This window comes from Telmatherina bonti (assembly GCF_933228915.1).
Source record: "Telmatherina bonti genome assembly, chromosome: 24".
Taxonomy (NCBI): domain Eukaryota; kingdom Metazoa; phylum Chordata; class Actinopteri; order Atheriniformes; family Telmatherinidae; genus Telmatherina; species Telmatherina bonti.
Window position 1 is genome coordinate 3,667,015 of NC_136633.1, and position 20,569 is coordinate 3,687,583.

The 20,569-nt window shown below is 49.3% G+C and overlaps 1 protein-coding gene across 1 annotated transcript in view; it reads left to right on the forward strand.

The window, feature by feature from the left end:
* Positions 1-20,569, forward strand: part of LOC306773996 (protein EFR3 homolog B-like) — a gene marked incomplete at both ends in the record, with an annotated part of 315,574 nt that overhangs the window by 158,698 nt on the left and 136,307 nt on the right. Inside the window, one exon of the mRNA XM_079263961.1 lies at positions 13-108. Coding sequence (XP_079120087.1) covers positions 13-108 — 96 coding nt within the window. The remainder of the gene's footprint in view (positions 1-12; positions 109-20,569) is intronic.

The window sequence follows — 20,569 nt, forward strand, 5'->3', positions numbered from 1 at the left end:
TTCTGTGTTCAGGGGTTCTCCTGCAGAGCACACAGAGGTGTGTTTCAGAGAGCTGCTGGGACGAGCTGCGTACGGGCATATCAACAACGCCATCAAACCAGTTCTCATGTAAGAACCGCTCTGGTCTTGAACCAGTTCTCATGAAAGAACTGCTCTGCTCCCGAACCAGTTCTTATGTAAGAACCGCTCCTTCCTGAACCAGTTCTCATGTAAGAACCGCTCTGCTCCCGAACCAGTTCTTATGTGAGAATCGCTCTGGTCCTGAACCAGGTCTCATGTAAGAACCGCTCTGCTCCTGAACCAGTTCTTATGTAAGAACCGCTCCTTCCTGAACCAGGTCTCATGTAAGAACCGCTCTGCTCCCGAACTAGTTCTTATGTAAGAACCGCTCCTTCCTGAACCAGTTCTCATGTAAGAACCGCTCTGCTCCCGAACCGGTTCTTATGTGAGAACCGGTCTGGTCCTGAACCAGTTCTCATGTGAGAACTGGTCTGGTCCTGAACCAGTTCTCATGTGAGAACCGTTCTGGTCCTGAACCAGTTCTTATGGTCCTGAACCAGTTCTCATGTGAGAACCGTTCTGGTCCTGAACCAGTTCTTATGTGAGAACCGTTCTGGTCCCGAACCAGTTCTCATGTAAGAACCGCTCTGGTCTTGAACCAGTTCTCATGAAAGAACTGCTCTGCTCCCGAACCAGTTCTTATGTAAGAACCGCTCCTTCCTGAACCAGTTCTCATGTAAGAACCGCTCTCCTCCCGAACCAGTTCTTATGTGAGAATCGCTCTGGTCCTGAACCAGGTCTCATGTAAGAACCGCTCTGCTCCTGAGCCAGTTCTCATGTAAGAACCGCTCTGCTCCTGAACCAGTTCTTATGTAAGAACCGCTCCTTCCTGAACCAGGTCTCATGTAAGAACCGCTCTCCTCCCGAACTAGTTCTTATGTAAGAACCGCTCCTTCCTGAACCAGTTCTCATGTAAGAACCGCTCTGCTCCAGAACCAGTTCTCATGTAAGAACCGCTCTGCCCCTGAACCAGTTCTTATGTAAGAACCGCTCCTTCCTGAACCAGGTCTCATGTAAGAACCGCTCTGCTCCCGAACCAGTTCTTATGTAAGAACCGCTCCTTCCTGAACCAGTTCTCATGTAAGAACCGCTCTGCTCCCGAACCAGTTCTTATGTGAGAATCGCTCTGGTCCTGAACCAGGTCTCATGTAAGAACCGCTCTGCTCCTGAACCAGTTCTCATGTAAGAACCGCTCTGCTCCTGAACCAGTTCTTATGTAAGAACCGCTCCTTCCTGAACCAGGTCTCATGTAAGAACCGCTCTGCTCCCGAACTAGTTCTTATGTAAGAATCGCTCCTTCCTTAACCAGTTCTCATGTAAGAACCGCTCTGCTCCAGAACCAGTTATCATGTAAGAACCGCTCTGCTCCTGAACCAGTTCTCTTGTAAGAACTGCTCTGGTCCCGAACCAGTTCTCATGAAAGAACCGCTCTGGTCCCGAACCAGTTCTCATGTAAGAACCGCTCTGCTCCCGAACCAGTTCTTATGTAAGAACCGCTCTGGTCCCGAACCAGTTCTCATGTAAGAACCGCTCTGCTCCTGAACCAGTTCTCTTGTAAGAACCGCTCTGGTCCCGAACCAGTTCTTATGTAAGAACCGCTCCTTCCTGAACCAGTTCTCATGGAAGAACCGCTCTGCTCCCAAACCAGTTCTCATGTAAAAACCGCTGTGCTCCCGAACCGGTTCTTATGTAAGAACCGCTCTGCTCCTGAACCAGTTCTCTTGTAAGAACCGCTCTGCTTTCGAACCGGTTCTTATGTGAGAATCGCTCTGGTCCTGATCCAGTTCTCATGTAAGAACCGCTCTGTTCCTGAACCAGTTCTTATGTAAGAACCGCTCTGGTCTTGAACCAGTTCTCATGAAAGAACTGCAATGCTCCCGAACCAGTTCTTATGTAAGAACCGCTCCTTCCTGAACCAGTTCTCATGGAAGAACCGCTCTGCTCCCAAACCAGTTCTCATGTAAAAACCGCTGTGCTCCCGAACCGGTTCTTATGTAAGAACCGCTCTGCTCCTGAACCAGTTCTCTTGTAAGAACCGCTCTGCTTTCGAACCGGTTCTTATGTGAGAATCGCTCTGGTCCTGATCCAGTTCTCATGTAAGAACCGCTCTGTTCCTGAACCAGTTCTCATGTAAGAACCGCTCTGCTCCTGAACCAGTTCTTATGTAAGAACCGCTCTGCTCCTGAACCAGTTCTCTTGTAAGAACCGCTCTGCTTTCGAACCGGTTCTTATGTGAGAATCGCTCTTGTCCTGATCCAGTTCTCATGTAAGAACCGCTCTGTTCCTGAACCAGTTCTCATGAAAGAACTGCTCTGCTCCCGAACCAGTTCTTATGTAAGAACCGCTCCTTCCTGAACCAGTTCTCATGTAAGAACCGCTCTCCTCCCGAACCAGTTCTTATGTGAGAATCGCTCTGGTCCTGAACCAGGTCTCATGTAAGAACCGCTCTGCTCCTGAGCCAGTTCTCATGTAAGAACCGCTCTGCTCCTGAACCAGTTCTTATGTAAGAACCGCTCCTTCCTGAACCAGGTCTCATGTAAGAACCGCTCTCCTCCCGAACTAGTTCTTATGTAAGAACCGCTCCTTCCTGAACCAGTTCTCATGTAAGAACCGCTCGTCTCCAGAACCAGTTCTCATGTAAGAACCGCTCTGCCCCTGAACCAGTTCTTATGTAAGAACCGCTCCTTCCTGAACCAGGTCTCATGTAAGAACCGCTCTGCTCCCGAACCAGTTCTTATGTAAGAACCGCTCCTTCCTGAACCAGTTCTCATGTAAGAACCGCTCTGCTCCCGAACCAGTTCTTATGTGAGAATCGCTCTGGTCCTGAACCAGGTCTCATGTAAGAACCGCTCTGCTCCTGAACCAGTTCTCATGTAAGAACCGCTCTGCTCCTGAACCAGTTCTTATGTAAGAACCGCTCCTTCTTGAACCAGGTCTCATGTAAGAACCGCTCTGCTCCCGAACTAGTTCTTATGTAAGAATCGCTCCTTCCTTAACCAGTTCTCATGTAAGAACCGCTCTGCTCCAGAACCAGTTATCATGTAAGAACCGCTCTGCTCCTGAACCAGTTCTCTTGTAAGAACTGCTCTGGTCCCGAACCAGTTCTCATGTAAAAACCGCTGTGCTCCCGAACCGGTTCTTATGTAAGAACCGCTCTGCTCCTGAACCAGTTCTCATGTAAGAACCGCTCTGCTTTCGAACCGGTTCTTATGTGAGAATCGCTCTGGTCCTGATCCAGTTCTCATGTAAGAACCGCTCTGTTCCTGAACCAGTTCTTATGTAAGAACCGCTCTGGTCTTGAACCAGTTCTCATGAAAGAACTGCAATGCTCCCGAACCAGTTCTTATGTAAGAACCGCTCCTTCCTGAACCAGTTCTCATGGAAGAACCGCTCTGCTCCCAAACCAGTTCTCATGTAAAAACCGCTGTGCTCCCGAACCGGTTCTTATGTAAGAACCGCTCTGCTCCTGAACCAGTTCTCTTGTAAGAACCGCTCTGCTTTCGAACCGGTTCTTATGTGAGAATCGCTCTGGTCCTGATCCAGTTCTCATGTAAGAACCGCTCTGTTCCTGAACCAGTTCTCATGTAAGAACCGCTCTGCTCCTGAACCAGTTCTTATGTAAGAACCGCTCTGCTCCTGAACCAGTTCTCTTGTAAGAACCGCTCTGCTTTCGAACCGGTTCTTATGTGAGAATCGCTCTTGTCCTGATCCAGTTCTCATGTAAGAACCGCTCTGTTCCTGAACCAGTTCTCATGAAAGAACTGCTCTGCTCCCGAACCAGTTCTTATGTAAGAACCGCTCCTTCCTGAACCAGTTCTCATGTAAGAACCGCTCTCCTCCCGAACCAGTTCTTATGTGAGAATCGCTCTGGTCCTGAACCAGGTCTCATGTAAGAACCGCTCTGCTCCTGAGCCAGTTCTCATGTAAGAACCGCTCTGCTCCTGAACCAGTTCTTATGTAAGAACCGCTCCTTCCTGAACCAGGTCTCATGTAAGAACCGCTCTCCTCCCGAACTAGTTCTTATGTAAGAACCGCTCCTTCCTGAACCAGTTCTCATGTAAGAACCGCTCGTCTCCAGAACCAGTTCTCATGTAAGAACCGCTCTGCCCCTGAACCAGTTCTTATGTAAGAACCGCTCCTTCCTGAACCAGGTCTCATGTAAGAACCGCTCTGCTCCCGAACCAGTTCTTATGTAAGAACCGCTCCTTCCTGAACCAGTTCTCATGTAAGAACCGCTCTGCTCCCGAACCAGTTCTTATGTGAGAATCGCTCTGGTCCTGAACCAGGTCTCATGTAAGAACCGCTCTGCTCCTGAACCAGTTCTCATGTAAGAACCGCTCTGCTCCTGAACCAGTTCTTATGTAAGAACCGCTCCTTCCTGAACCAGGTCTCATGTAAGAACCGCTCTGCTCCCGAACTAGTTCTTATGTAAGAATCGCTCCTTCCTTAACCAGTTCTCATGTAAGAACCGCTCTGCTCCAGAACCAGTTATCATGTAAGAACCGCTCTGCTCCTGAACCAGTTCTCTTGTAAGAACTGCTCTGGTCCCGAACCAGTTCTCATGAAAGAACCGCTCTGGTCCCGAACCAGTTCTCATGTAAGAACCGCTCTGCTCCCGAACCAGTTCTTATGTAAGAACCGCTCTGGTCCCGAACCAGTTCTCATGTAAGAACCGCTCTGCTCCTGAACCAGTTCTCTTGTAAGAACCGCTCTGGTCCCGAACCAGTTCTTATGTAAGAACCGCTCCTTCCTGAACCAGTTCTCATGGAAGAACCGCTCTGCTCCCGAACCAGTTCTTATGTAAGAACCACTCCTTCCTGAACCAGTTCTCATGTAAAAACCGCTGTGCTCCCGAACCGGTTCTTATGTAAGAACCGCTCTGCTCCTGAACCAGTTCTCTTGTAAGAACCGCTCTGCTTTCGAACCGGTTCTTATGTGAGAATCGCTCTGGTCCTGATCCAGTTCTCATGTAAGAACCGCTCTGTTCCTGAACCAGTTCTTATGTAAGAACCGCTCTGGTCTTGAACCAGTTCTCATGAAAGAACTGCAATGCTCCCGAACCAGTTCTTATGTAAGAACCGCTCCTTCCTGAACCAGTTCTCATGGAAGAACCGCTCTGCTCCCAAACCAGTTCTCATGTAAAAACCGCTGTGCTCCCGAACCGGTTCTTATGTAAGAACCGCTCTGCTCCTGAACCAGTTCTCTTGTAAGAACCGCTCTGCTTTCGAACCGGTTCTTATGTGAGAATCGCTCTGGTCCTGATCCAGTTCTCATGTAAGAACCGCTCTGTTCCTGAACCAGTTCTCATGTAAGAACCGCTCTGCTCCTGAACCAGTTCTTATGTAAGAACCGCTCTGCTCCTGAACCAGTTCTCTTGTAAGAACCGCTCTGCTTTCGAACCAGTTCTTATGTGAGAATCGCTCTTGTCCTGATCCAGTTCTCATGTAAGAACCGCTCTGTTCCTGAACCAGTTCTCATGTAAGAACCGCTCTGCTCCTGAACCAGTTATCATGTAAGAACCGCTCTGCTCCTGAACCAGTTCTCATGTAAGAACCGCTCTGGTCCTGACCCAGATCTCATGTAAGAACCGCTCTGCTCCCGAACCGGTTCTTATGTGAGAACCGCTCTGCTCCCGAACGAGTTCTTATGTGAGAATCGCTCTGGTCCTGAACCAGTTCTCATGTAAGAACCGCTCCTTCCTGAACCAGCTCTCATGTAAGAACCGCTCCTTCCCGAACCGGTTCTTATGTAAGAACCGCTCTGCTCCCGAACCAGTTGTTATGTGAGAACCGGTGTGGTCCTGAATCAGTTGTTATGGGAGAACTGGTCTGGTCCTGAACCGGTTCTTATGTGAGAACCGGCTGGGTCCTGAACCAGTTCTTATGGTCCTGAACCAGTTCTTATGTAAGAACCGCTCTGCTCCTGAACCAGTTCTCTTGTAAGAACCGCTCTGCTCCTGAACCAGTTCTCTTGTAAGAACCGCTCTGGTCCCGAACCAGTTCTCATGAAAGAACTGCTCTGCTCCCGAACCAGTTCTTATGTAAGAACCGCTCCTTCCTGAACCAGTTCTCATGTAAGAACCGCTCTGCTCCCGAACCAGTTCTTATGTCAGAATTGCTCTGGTCCTGAACAAGGTCTCATGTAAGAACCGCTCTGCTCCTGAACCAGTTCTCATGTAAGAACCGCTCTGCTCCTGAACCAGTTCTTATGTAAGAACCGCTCTGCTCCTGAACCAGGTCTCATGTAAGAACCTCTCTGCTCCCGAACTAGTTCTCATGTAAGAACCGCTCCTTCCTGAACCAGTTCTCATGTAAGAACCGCTCTGCTCCAGAACCAGTTATCATGTAAGAACCGCTCTGCTCCTGAACCAGTTCTCTTGTAAGAACCGCTCTGGTCCCGAACCAGTTCTCATGAAAGAACTGCTCTGCTCCCGAACCAGTTCTTATGTAAGAACCGCTCCTTCCTGAACCAGTTCTCATGTAAGAACCGCTCTGCTCCCGAACCAGTTCTTATGTGAGAATTGCTCTGGTCCTGAACAAGGTCTCATGTAAGAACCGCTCTGCTCCTGAACCAGTTCTCATGTAAGAACCGCTCTGCTCCAGAACCAGTTATCATGTAAGAACCGCTCTGCTCCTGAACCAGGTCTCATGTAAGAACCTCTCTGCTCCCGACCTAGTTCTCATGTAAGAACCGCTCCTTCCTGAACCAGTTCTCATGTAAGAACCGCTCTGCTCCAGAACCAGTTATCATGTAAGAACCGCTCTGCTCCTGAACCAGTTCTCTTATAAGAACCGCTCTGCTCCTGAACCAGTTCTCTTGTAAGAACCGCTCTGGTCCCGAACCAGTTCTCATGAACGAACCGCTCTGGTCCCGAACCAGTTCTCATGTAAGAACCTCTCTGCTCCCGAACCAGTTCTTATGTAAGAACCGCTCCTTCCTGAACCAGTTCTCATGAAAGAACCGCTCTGGTCCCGAACCAGTTCTCATGTAAGAACCGCTCTGCTCCTGAACCAGTTCTCTTGTAAGAACCGCTCTGCTCCTGAACCAGTTCTCTTGTAAGAACCGCTCTGGTCCCGAACCAGTTCTCATGAAAGAACTGCTCTGCTCCCGAACCAGTTCTTATGTAAGAACCGCTCCTTCCTGAACCAGTTCTCATGTAAGAACCGCTCTGCTCCCGAACCAGTTCTTATGTCAGAATTGCTCTGGTCCTGAACAAGGTCTCATGTAAGAACCGCTCTGCTCCTGAACCAGTTCTCATGTAAGAACCGCTCTGCTCCTGAACCAGTTCTTATGTAAGAACCGCTCTGCTCCTGAACCAGGTCTCATGTAAGAACCTCTCTGCTCCCGAACTAGTTCTCATGTAAGAACCGCTCCTTCCTGAACCAGTTCTCATGTAAGAACCGCTCTGCTCCAGAACCAGTTATCATGTAAGAACCGCTCTGCTCCTGAACCAGTTCTCTTGTAAGAACCGCTCTGGTCCCGAACCAGTTCTCATGAAAGAACTGCTCTGCTCCCGAACCAGTTCTTATGTAAGAACCGCTCCTTCCTGAACCAGTTCTCATGTAAGAACCGCTCTGCTCCCGAACCAGTTCTTATGTGAGAATTGCTCTGGTCCTGAACAAGGTCTCATGTAAGAACCGCTCTGCTCCTGAACCAGTTCTCATGTAAGAACCGCTCTGCTCCAGAACCAGTTATCATGTAAGAACCGCTCTGCTCCTGAACCAGGTCTCATGTAAGAACCTCTCTGCTCCCGACCTAGTTCTCATGTAAGAACCGCTCCTTCCTGAACCAGTTCTCATGTAAGAACCGCTCTGCTCCAGAACCAGTTATCATGTAAGAACCGCTCTGCTCCTGAACCAGTTCTCTTATAAGAACCGCTCTGCTCCTGAACCAGTTCTCTTGTAAGAACCGCTCTGGTCCCGAACCAGTTCTCATGAACGAACCGCTCTGGTCCCGAACCAGTTCTCATGTAAGAACCTCTCTGCTCCCGAACCAGTTCTTATGTAAGAACCGCTCCTTCCTGAACCAGTTCTCATGAAAGAACCGCTCTGGTCCCGAACCAGTTCTCATGTAAGAACCGCTCTGCTCCCGAACCAGTTCTCATGTAAAAACCGCTCTGCTCCCGAACCGGTTCTTATGTGAGAATCGCTCTGGTCCTGAACCAGGTCTCATGTAAGAACCGCTCTGCTCCTGAACCACTTCTCATGTAAGAACCGCTCTGCTCCTGAACCAGTTATCATGTAAGAACCGCTCTGCTCCTGAACCAGATCTCATGTAAGAACCGCTCTGCTCCCAAACCAGTTCTCATGTAAAAACCGCTCTGCTCCCGAACCAGTTCTTATGTAAGAACCGCTCTGCTCCTGAACCAGTTATCATGTAAGAACCGCTCTGCTCCTGAACCAGTTCTCTTGTAAGAACTGCTCTGGTCCCGAACCAGTTCTCATGAAAGAACCGCTCTGGTCCCGAACCAGTTCTCATGTAAGAACCGCTCTGCTCCCGAACCAGTTCTTATGTAAGAACCGCTCTGGTCCCGAACCAGTTCTCATGTAAGAACCGCTCTGCTCCTGAACCAGTTCTCTTGTAAGAACCGCTCTGGTCCCGAACCAGTTCTTATGTAAGAACCGCTCCTTCCTGAACCAGTTCTCATGGAAGAACCGCTCTGCTCCCAAACCAGTTCTCATGTAAAAACCGCTCCTTCCTGAACCAGCTCTCATGTAAGAACCGCTCCTTCCCGAACCGGTTCTTATGTAAGAACCGCTCTGCTCCCGAACCAGTTGTTATGTGAGAACCGGTGTGGTCCTGAACCAGTTGTTTTGGGAGAACTGGTCTGGTCCTGAACCGGTTCTTATGTGAGAACCGGTTGGGTCCTGAACCAGTTCTTATGGTCCTGAACCAGTTCTCATATGAGAACCGTTCTGGTCCTGAACCAGTTCTTATGTGAGAACCGTTCTGGTCCCGAACCAGTTCTCATGTAAGAACCGCTCTGGTCTTGAACCAGTTCTCATGAAAGAACTGCTCTGCTCCCGAACCAGTTCTTATGTAAGAACCGCTCCTTCCTGAAGCAGTTCTCATGTAAGAACCGCTCTCCTCCCGAACCAGTTCTTATGTGAGAATCGCTCTGGTCCTGAACCAGGTCTCATGTAAGAACCGCTCTGCTCCTGAACCAGTTCTCATGTAAGAACCGCTCTGCTCCTGAACCAGTTCTTATGTAAGAACCTCTCCTTCCTGAACCAGGTCTCATGTAAGAACCGCTCTGCTCCCGAACTAGTTCTTATGTAAGAACCGCTCCTTCCTGAACCAGTTCTCATGTAAGAACCGCTCTGCTCCAGAACCAGTTCTCATGTAAGAACCGCTCTGCTCCTGAACCAGTTCTTATGTAAGAACCGCTCCTTCTTGAACCAGGTCTCATGTAAGAACCGCTCTGCTCCCGAGCCAGTTCTTATGTAAGAACCGCTCCTTCCTGAACCAGTTCTCATGTAAGAACCGCTCTGCTCCCGAACCAGTTCTTATGTGAGAATCGCTCTGGTCCTGAACCAGTTCTTATGTGAGAATCGCTCTGGTCCTGAACCAGGTCTCATGTAAGAACCGCTCTGCTCCTGAACCAGTTCTCTTGTAAGAACCGCTCTGGTCCCGAACCAGTTCTTATGTAAGAACCGCTCCTTCCTGAACCAGTTCTCATGGAAGAACCGCTCTGCTCCCAAACCAGTTCTCATGTAAAAACCGCTCCTTCCTGAACCAGCTCTCATGTAAGAACCGCTCCTTCCCGAACCGGTTCTTATGTAAGAACCGCTCTGCTCCCGAACCAGTTGTTATGTGAGAACCGGTGTGGTCCTGAACCAGTTGTTTTGGGAGAACTGGTCTGGTCCTGAACCGGTTCTTATGTGAGAACCGGTTGGGTCCTGAACCAGTTCTTATGGTCCTGAACCAGTTCTCATATGAGAACCGTTCTGGTCCTGAACCAGTTCTTATGTGAGAACCGTTCTGGTCCCGAACCAGTTCTCATGTAAGAACCGCTCTGGTCTTGAACCAGTTCTCATGAAAGAACTGCTCTGCTCCTGAACCAGTTCTTATGTAAGAACCGCTCCTTCCTGAAGCAGTTCTCATGTAAGAACCGCTCTCCTCCCGAACCAGTTCTTATGTGAGAATCGCTCTGGTCCTGAACCAGGTCTCATGTAAGAACCGCTCTGCTCCTGAACCAGTTCTCATGTAAGAACCGCTCTGCTCCTGAACCAGTTCTTATGTAAGAACCTCTCCTTCCTGAACCAGGTCTCATGTAAGAACCGCTCTGCTCCCGAACTAGTTCTTATGTAAGAACCGCTCCTTCCTGAACCAGTTCTCATGTAAGAACCGCTCTGCTCCAGAACCAGTTCTCATGTAAGAACCGCTCTGCTCCTGAACCAGTTCTTATGTAAGAACCGCTCCTTCTTGAACCAGGTCTCATGTAAGAACCGCTCTGCTCCCGAGCCAGTTCTTATGTAAGAACCGCTCCTTCCTGAACCAGTTCTCATGTAAGAACCGCTCTGCTCCCGAACCAGTTCTTATGTGAGAATCGCTCTGGTCCTGAACCAGGTCTCATGTAAGAACCGCTCTGCTCCTTAACCAGTTCTCATGTAAGAACCGCTCTGCTCTTGAACCACTTCTTATGTAAGAACCGCTCCTTCCTGAACCAGGTCTCATGTAAGAACCGCTCTGCTCCCGAACCAGTTCTCATGAACGAACCGCTCTGGTCCCGAACCAGTTCTCATGTAAGAACCTCTCTGCTCCCGAACCAGTTCTTATGTAAGAACCGCTCCTTCCTGAACCAGTTCTCATGAAAGAACCGCTCTGGTCCCGAACCAGTTCTCATGTAAGAACCGCTCTGCTCCCGAACCAGTTCTCATGTAAAAACCGCTCTGCTCCCGAACCGGTTCTTATGTGAGAATCGCTCTGGTCCTGAACCAGGTCTCATGTAAGAACCGCTCTGCTCCTGAACCACTTCTCATGTAAGAACCGCTCTGCTCCTGAACCAGTTATCATGTAAGAACCGCTCTGCTCCTGAAACAGATCTCATGTAAGAACCGCTCTGCTCCCAAACCAGTTCTCATGTAAAAACCGCTCTGCTCCCGAACCGGTTCTTATGTAAGAACCACTCTGCTCCTGAACCAGTTTTCTTGTAAGAACCGCTCTGCTTCCGAACCGGTTCTTATGTGAGAATCGCTCTGGTCGTGAACCAGTTCTCATGTAAGAACCGCTCTGTTCCTGAACCAGTTCTCATGTAAGAACCGCTCTGCTCCTGAACCCGTTCTCATGTAAGAACCGCTCTGCTCCTGAACCAGTTCTCATGTAAGAACCGCTCTGGTCCTGAACCAGATCTCATGTAAGAACCGCTATGCTCCCGAACCGGTTCTTATGTGAGAACCGCTCTGCTCCCGAACGAGTTCTTATGTGAGAATCGCTCTGGTCCTGAACCAGTTCTCATGTAAGAACCGCTCCTTCCTGAACCAGCTCTCATGTAAGAACCGCTCCTTCCCGAACCGGTTCTTATGTAAGAACCGCTCTGCTCCCGAACCAGTTGTTATGTGAGAACCGGTGTGGTCCTGAACCAGTTGTTATGGGAGAACTGGTCTGGTCCTGAACCGGTTCTTATGTGAGAACCGGTTGGGTCCTGAACCAGTTCTTATGGTCCTGAACCAGTTCTCATATGAGAACCGTTCTGGTCCTGAACCAGTTCTTATGTGAGAACCGTTCTGGTCCCGAACCAGTTCTCATGTAAGAACCGCTCTGGTCTTGAACCAGTTCTCATGAAAGAACTTTTCTGCTCCCGAACCAGTTCTTATGTAAGAACCGCTCCTTCCTGAAGCAGTTCTCATGTAAGAACCGCTCTCCTCCCGAACCAGTTCTTATGTGAGAATCGCTCTGGTCCTGAACCAGGTCTCATGTAAGAACCGCTCTGCTCCTGAACCAGTTCTCATGTAAGAACCGCTCTGCTCCTGAACCAGTTCTTATGTAAGAACCGCTCCTTCCTGAACCAGGTCTCATGTAAGAACCGCTCTGCTCCCGAACTAGTTCTTATGTAAGAACCGCTCCTTCCTGAACCAGTTCTCATGTAAGAACCGCTCTGCTCCAGAACCAGTTCTCATGTAAGAACCGCTCTGCTCCTGAACCAGTTCTTATGTAAGAACCGCTCCTTCTTGAACCAGGTCTCATGTAAGAACCGCTCTGCTCCCGAGCCAGTTCTTATGTAAGAACCGCTCCTTCCTGAACCAGTTCTCATGTAAGAACCGCTCTGCTCCCGAACCAGTTCTTATGTGAGAATCGCTCTGGTCCTGAACCAGGTCTCATGTAAGAACCGCTCTGCTCCTGAACCAGTTCTCATGTAAGAACCGCTCAGCTCTTGAACCAGTTCTTATGTAAGAACCGCTCCTTCCTGAACCAGGTCTCATATAAGAACCGCTCTGCTCCCGAACTAGTTCTTATGTAAGAATCGCTCCTTCCTTAACCAGTTCTCATGTAAGAACCGCTCTGCTCCAGAACCAGTTATCATGTAAGAACCGCTCTGCTCCTGAACCAAATCTCTCTTGTAAGAACTGCTCTGGTCCCGAACCAGTTCTCATGAAAGAACCGCTCTGGTCCCGAACCAGTTCTCATGTAAGAACCGCTCTGCTCCCGAACCAGTTCTTATGTAAGAACCGCTCTGGTCCCGAACCAGTTCTCATGTAAGAACCGCTCTGCTCCTGAACCAGTTCTCTTGTAAGAACCGCTCTGGTCCCGAACCAGTTCTCATGTAAAAACCGCTCTGCTCCCGAACCGGTTCTTATGTGAGAATCGCTCTGGTCATGAACCAGGTCTCATGTAAGAACCGCTCTGCTCCTGAACCAGTTCTCATGTAAGAACCGCTCTGCTCCTGAACCAGTTATCATGTAAGAACTGCTCTGCTCCTGAACCAGATCTCATGTAAGAACCGCTCTGCTCCCGAACTGGTTCTTATGTGAGAACCGGTTTGGTCCTGAACCAGTTCTTATGGTCCTGAACCAGTTCTCATGTGAGAACCGTTCTGGTCCTGAACCAGTTCTTATGTGAGAACCATTCTGGTCCCGTACCAGTTCTCATGTAAGAACCGCTCTGGTCTTGAACCAGTTCTCATGAAAGAACTGCAATGCTCCCGAACCAGTTCTTATGTAAGAACCGCTCCGTCCTGAACCAGTTCTCATGGAAGAACCGCTCTGCTCCCAAACCAGTTGTCATGTAAAAACCGCTGTGCTCCCGAACCGGTTCTTATGTAAGAACCGCTCTGCTCCTGAACCAGTTCTCATGTAAGAACCGTTCTGGTCCTGAACCAGTTCTTATGTAAGAACCGCTTTGCTCCTGAACCAGTTCTCTTGTAAGAACCGCTCTGCTTTCGAACCGGTTCTTATGTGAGAATCGCTCTGCTCCTGAACCAGTTCTCATGTAAGAACCGCTCTGTTCCTGAACGAGTTCTCATGTAAGAACCGCTCTGCTCCTGAACCAGTTCTCATGTAAGAACCGCTCTGGTCCTGACCCAGATCTCATGTAAGAACCGCTATGCTCCCGAACCGGTTCTTATGTAAGAACCGCTCTGCTCCCGAACGAGTTCTTATGTGAGAATCGCTCTGGTCCTGAACCAGTTCTCATGTAAGAACCGCTCCTTCCTGAACCAGCTCTCATGTAAGAACCGCTCCTTCCCGAACCGGTTCTTATGTAAGAACCGCTCTGCTCCCGAACCAGTTGTTATGTGAGAACCGGTGTGGTCCTGAATCAGTTGTTATGGGAGAACTGGTCTGGTCCTGAACCGGTTCTTATGTGAGTACCGGTTTGGTCCTGAACCAGTTCTTATGGTCCTGAACCAGTTCTTATGTAAGAACCGCTCTGCTCCTGAACCAGTTCTCTTGTAAGAACCGCTCTGCTCCTGAACCAGTTCTCTTGTAAGAACCGCTCTGGTCCCGAACCAGTTCTCATGAAAGAACTGCTCTGCTCCTGAACCAGTTCTTATGTAAGAACCGCTCCTTCCTGAACCAGTTCTAATGTAAGAACCGCTCTGCTCCCGAACCAGTTCTTATGTGAGAATTGCTCTGGTCCTGAACAAGGTCTCATGTAAGAACCGCTCTGCTCCTGAACCAGTTCTCATGTAAGAACCGTTCTGCTCCTGAACCAGTTCTTATGTAAGAACCGCTCTGCTCCTGAACCAGGTCTCATGTAAGAACCGCTCTGCTCCCGAACTAGTTCTTATGTAAGAACCGCTCCTTCCTGAACCAGTTCTCTTGTAAGAACTGCTCTGGTCCCGAACCAGTTCTCATGAAAGAACCGCTCTGGTCCCGAACCAGTTCTCATGTAAGAACCGCTCCTTCCTGAACCAGTTCTAATGTAAGAACCGCTCTGCTCCCGAACCAGTTCTTATGTGAGAATTGCTCTGGTCCTGAACAAGGTCTCATGTAAGAACCGCTCTGCTCCTGAACCAGTTCTCATGTAAGAACCGCTCTGCTCCTGAACCAGTTCTTATGTAAGAACCGTTCTGCTCCTGAACCAGGTCTCATGTAAGAACCGCTCTGCTCCCGAACTAGTTCTTATGTAAGAATCGCTCCTTCCTGAACCAGTTCTCTTGTAAGAACTGCTCTGGTCCCGAACCAGTTCTCATGAAAGAACCGCTCTGGTCCCGAACTAGTTCTCATGTAAGAACCGCTCTGCTCCCGAACCAGTTCTTATGTAAGAACCGCTCTGGTCCCGAACCAGTTCTCATGTAAGAACCGCTCTGCTCCTGAACCAGTTCTCTTGTAAGAACAGCTCTGGTCCCAAACCAGTTCTCATGTAAAAACCGCTCTGCTCCCGAACCGGTTCTTATGTGAGAATCGCTCTGGTCATGAACCAGGTCTCATGTAAGAACTGCTCTGCTCCTGAACCAGATCTCATGTAAGAACCGCTCTGCTCCCGAACTGGTTCTTATGTGAGAACCGGTTTGGTCCTGAACCAGTTCTTATGGTCCTGAACCGGTTCTCATGTGAGAACCGTTCTGGTCCTGAACCAGTTCTTATGTGAGAACCGTTCTGGTCCCGTACCAGTTCTCATGTAAGAACCGCTCTGGTCTTGAACCAGTTCTCATGAAAGAACTGCAATGCTCCCGAACCAGTTCTTATGTAAGAACCGCTCCTTCCTGAACCAGTTCTCATGTAAGAACCGCTCTGCTCCTGAACCAGTTCTCTTGTAAGAACAGCTCTGGTCCCAAACCAGTTCTCATGTAAAAACCGCTCTGCTCCCGAACCGGTTCTTATGTGAGAATCGCTCTGGTCATGAACCAGGTCTCATGTAAGAACTGCTCTGCTCCTGAACCAGATCTCATGTAAGAACCGCTCTGCTCCCGAACTGGTTCTTATGTGAGAACCGGTTTGGTCCTGAACCAGTTCTTATGGTCCTGAACCGGTTCTCATGTGAGAATCGTTCTGGTCCTGAACCAGTTCTTATGTGAGAACCGTTCTGGTCCCGTACCAGTTCTCATGTAAGAACCGCTCTGGTCTTGAACCAGTTCTCATGAAAGAACTGCAATGCTCCCGAACCAGTTCTTATGTAAGAACCGCTCCTTCCTGAACGAGTTCTCATGTAAGAACCGCTCTGCTCCCAAACCAGTTCTCATGTAAAAACCGCTGTGCTCCCGAACCGGTTCTTATGTAAGAACCGCTCTGCTCCTGAACCAGTTCTCATGTAAGAACCGTTCTGGTCCTGAACCAGTTCTTATGTAAGAACCGCTTTGCTCCTGAACCAGTTCTCTTGTAAGAACCGCTCTGCTTTCGAACCGGTTCTTATGTGAGAATCGCTCTGGTCCTGATCCAGTTCTCATGTAAGAACCGCTCTGTTCCTGAACCAGTTCTCATGTAAGAACCGCTCTGCTCCTGAACCAGTTATCATGTAAGAACCGCTCTGCTCCTGAACCAGTTCTCATGTAAGAACCGCTCTGGTCCTGACCCACATCTCATTTAAGAACCGCTATGCTCCCGAACCAGTTCTCATGTAAGAACCGCTCTGGTCCCGAACCAGTTCTCATGTAAGAACCTCTCTGCTCCCGAAGCAGTTCTTATGTAAGAACCGCTCCTTCCTGAACCAGTTCTCATGTAAGAACCGCTCTGCTCCCGAACCAGTTCTTATGTGAGAATCGCTCTGGTCCTGAACCAGGTCTCATGTAAGAACCGCTCTGCTCCTGAACCAGTTCTCATGAAAGAACCGCTCTGGTCCCGAACCAGTTCTCATGTAAGAACCGCTCTGCTCCCGAACCAGTTCTTATGTAAGAACCGCTCTGGTCCATAACCAGTTCTCATGTAAGAACCGCTCTGCTCCTGAACCAGTTCTCTTGTAAGAACCGCTCTGGTCCCGAACCAGTTCTCATGTAAAAACCGCTCTGCTCCCGAACCGGTTCTTATGTGAGAATCGCTCTGGTCCTGAACCAGGTCTCATGTAAGAACCGCTCTGCTCCTGAACCAGTTCTCATGTAAGAACCGCTCTGCTCCTGAACCAGTTATCATGTAAGAACCGCTCTGCTCCTGAACCAGATCTCATGTAAGAACCGCTCTGCTCCCGAACTGGTTCTTATGTGAGAACCGGTTTGGTCCTGAACCAGTTCTTATGGTCCTGAACCAGTTCTCATTTGAGAACCGTTCTGGTCCTGAACCAGTTCTTATGTGAGAACCGTTCTGGTCCCGAACCAGTTCTCATGTAAGAACCGCTCTGGTCTTGAACCAGTTCTCATGAAAGAACTGCTCTGCTCCCGAACCAGTTCTTATGTAAGAACCGCTCCTTCCTGAACCAGTTCTCATGTAAGAACCGCTCTGCTCCCGAACCAGTTCTTATGTGAGAATCGCTCTGGTCCTGAACCAGGTGTCATGTAAGAACCGCTCCTTCCTGAACCAGTTCTCATGTAAGAACCGCTCCTTCCCGAACCGGTTCTTATGTAAGAACCGCTCTGCTCCCGAACCGGTTCTTATGTGAGAACCGGTCTGGTCCTGAACCAGTTCTTATGTAAGAACCGCTCCTTCCTGAACCAGTTCTCCTGTAAAAACCGCTCTGCTCCCAAACCAGTTCTCATGTAAGAACTGCTCTGCTCCTGAACCAGATCTCATGTAAGAACCGCTCTGCTCCCGAACTGGTTCTTATGTGAGAACCGGTTTGGTCCTGAACCAGTTCTTATGGTCCTGAACCAGTTCTCATTTGAGAACCGTTTTGGTCCTGAACCAGTTCTTATGTGAGAACCGTTCTGGTCCCGAACCAGTTCTCATGTAAGAACCGCTCTGGTCTTGAACCAGTTCTCATGAAAGAACTGCTCTGCTCCCGAACCAGTTCTTATGTAAGAACCGCTCCTTCCTGAACCAGTTCTCATGTAAGAACCGCTCTGCTCCCGAACCAGTTCTTATGTGAGAATCGCTCTGGTCCTGAACCAGGTGTCATGTAAGAACCGCTCCTTCCTGAACCAGTTCTCATGTAAGAACCGCTCCTTCCCGAACCGGTTCTTATGTAAGAACCGCTCTGCTCCCGAACCGGTTCTTATGTGAGAACCGGTCTGGTCCTGAACCAGTTCTTATGTAAGAACCGCTCCTTCCTGAACCAGTTCTCCTGTAAAAACCGCTCTGCTCCCAAACCAGTTCTCATGTAAGAACTGCTCTGCTCCTGAACCAGATCTCATGTAAGAACCGCTCTGCTCCCGAACTGGTTCTTATGTGAGAACCGGTTTGGTCCTGAACCAGTTCTTATGGTCCTGAACCGGTTCTCATGTGAGAATCGTTCTGGTCCTGAACCAGTTCTTATGTGAGAACCGTTCTGGTCCCGTACCAGTTCTCATGTAAGAACCGCTCTGGTCTTGAACCAGTTCTCATGAAAGAACTGCAATGCTCCCGAACCAGTTCTTATGTAAGAACCGCTCCTTCCTGAACGAGTTCTCATGTAAGAACCGCTCTGCTCCCAAACCAGTTCTCATGTAAAAACCGCTGTGCTCCCGAACCGGTTCTTATGTAAGAACCGCTCTGCTCCTGAACCAGTTCTCATGTAAGAACCGTTCTGGTCCTGAACCAGTTCTTATGTAAGAACCGCTTTGCTCCTGAACCAGTTCTCTTGTAAGAACCGCTCTGCTTTCGAACCGGTTCTTATGTGAGAATCGCTCTGGTCCTGATCCAGTTCTCATGTAAGAACCGCTCTGTTCCTGAACCAGTTCTCATGTAAGAACCGCTCTGCTCCTGAACCAGTTATCATGTAAGAACCGCTCTGCTCCTGAACCAGTTCTCATGTAAGAACCGCTCTGGTCCTGACCCAGATCTCATGTAAGAACCGCTATGCTCCCGAACCAGTTCTCATGTAAGAACCGCTCTGGTCCCGAACCAGTTCTCATGTAAGAACCTCTCTGCTCCCGAACCAGTTCTTATGTAAGAACCGCTCCTTCCTGAACCAGTTCTCATGTAAGAACCGCTCTGCTCCCGAACCAGTTCTTATGTGAGAATCGCTCTGGTCCTGAACCAGGTCTCATGTAAGAACCGCTCCTTCCTGAACCAGTTCTCATGAAAGAACCGCTCTGGTCCCGAACCAGTTCTCATGTAAGAACCGCTCTGCTCCCGAACCAGTTCTTATGTAAGAACCGCTCTGGTCCCGAACCAGTTCTCATGTAAGAACCGCTCTGCTCCTGAACCAGTTCTCTTGTAAGAACCGCTCTGGTCCCGAACCAGTTCTCATGTAAAAACCGCTCTGCTCCCGAACCGGTTCTTATGTGAGAATCGCTCTGGTCCTGAACCAGGTCTCATGTAAGAACCGCTCTGCTCCTGAACCAGTTCTCATGTAAGAACCGCTCTGCTCCTGAACGAGTTATCATGTAAGAACCGCTCTGCTCCTGAACCAGATCTCATGTAAGAACCGCTCTGCTCCCGAACTGGTTCTTATGTGAGAACCGGTTTGGTCCTGAACCAGTTCTTATGGTCCTGAACCAGTTCTCATGTGAGAACCGTTCTGGTCCTGAACCAGTTCTTATGTGAGAACCGTTCTGGTCCCGAACCAGTTCTCATGTAAGAACCGCTCTGGTCTTGAACCAGTTCTCATGAAAGAACTGCTCTGCTCCCGAACCAGTTCTTATGTAAGAACCGCTCCTTCCTGAACCAGTTCTCATGTAAGAATCGCTCTGCTCCCGAACCAGTTCTTATGTGAGAATCGCTCTGGTCCTGAACCAGGTGTCATGTAAGAACCGCTCCTTCCTGAACCAGTTCTCATGTAAGAACCGCTCCTTCCCGAACCGGTTCTTATGTAAGAACCGCTCTGCTCCCGAACCGGTTCTTATGTGAGAACCGGTCTGGTCCTGAACCAGTTCTTATGTAAGAACCGCTCCTTCCTGAACCAGTTCTCATGTAAAAACCGCTCTGCTCCCAAACCAGTTCTCATGTAAGAACCGCTCTGGTCCGGAACCAGTTCTCATGTAAGAACCGCTCTGTTCCCGAACCAATTCTTATGTAAGAACCGCTCCTTCCTGAACCAGTTCTCATGTAAGAACCGCTCTGCTCCCAAACCAGTTCTCATGTAAAAACCGCTCTGCTCCCGAACCAGTTCTTATGTGAGAATCGCTCTGGTCCTGAACCAGGTGTCATGTAAGAACCGCTCCTTCCTGAACCAGTTCTCATGTAAGAACCGCTCCTTCCCGAACCGGTTCTTATGTAAGAACCGCTCTGCTCCCGTACCGGTTCTTATGTGAGAACCGGTCTGGTCCTGAACCAGTTCTTATGTAAGAACCGCTCCTTCCTGAACCAGTTCTCATGTAAAAACCGCTCTGCTCCCAAACCAGTTCTCATGTAAGAACCGCTCTGGTCCGGAACCAGTTCTCATGTAAGAACCGCTCTGTTCCCGAACCAGTTCTTATGTAAGAACCGCTCCTTCCTGAACCAGTTCTCATGTAAAAACCGCTCTGCTCCCAAACCAGTTCTCATGTAAAAACCGCTCTGCTCCCGAACCGGTTCTTTTGTGAGAACCGCTCTGCTCCCAAACCAGTTCTCATGTAAAAACCGCTCTGCTCCCGAACCGGTTCTTATGTGAGAACCGGTTTGGTCCTGAACCAGTTCTTTTGGTCCTGGACCAGTTCTCATGTGAGAACCGTTCTGGTTCTGAACCAGTTCTTATGTGAGAACCGTTCTGGTCCCGAACCAGTTCTCATGTAAGAACCGCTCTGGTCTTGAACCAGTTCTCATGAAAGAACTGCTCTGCTCCCGAACCAGTTCTTATGTAAGAACCGCTCCTTCCTGAACCAGTTCTCATGTAAGAACCGCTCTGCTCCCGAACCAGTTCTCATGTAACAACCGCTCTGCTCCCGAACCGGTTCTTATGTGAGAACCGCTCTGCTCCTGAACCAGTTCTCATGTAAGAACCGCTCTGGTCCGGAACCAGTTCTCATGTAAGAACCGCTCTGGTCCGGAACCAGTTCTCATGTAAGAACCGCTCTGTTCCCGAACCAGTTCTTATGTAAGAACCGCTCCTTCCTGAACCAGTTCTCATGTAAGAACCGCTCTGC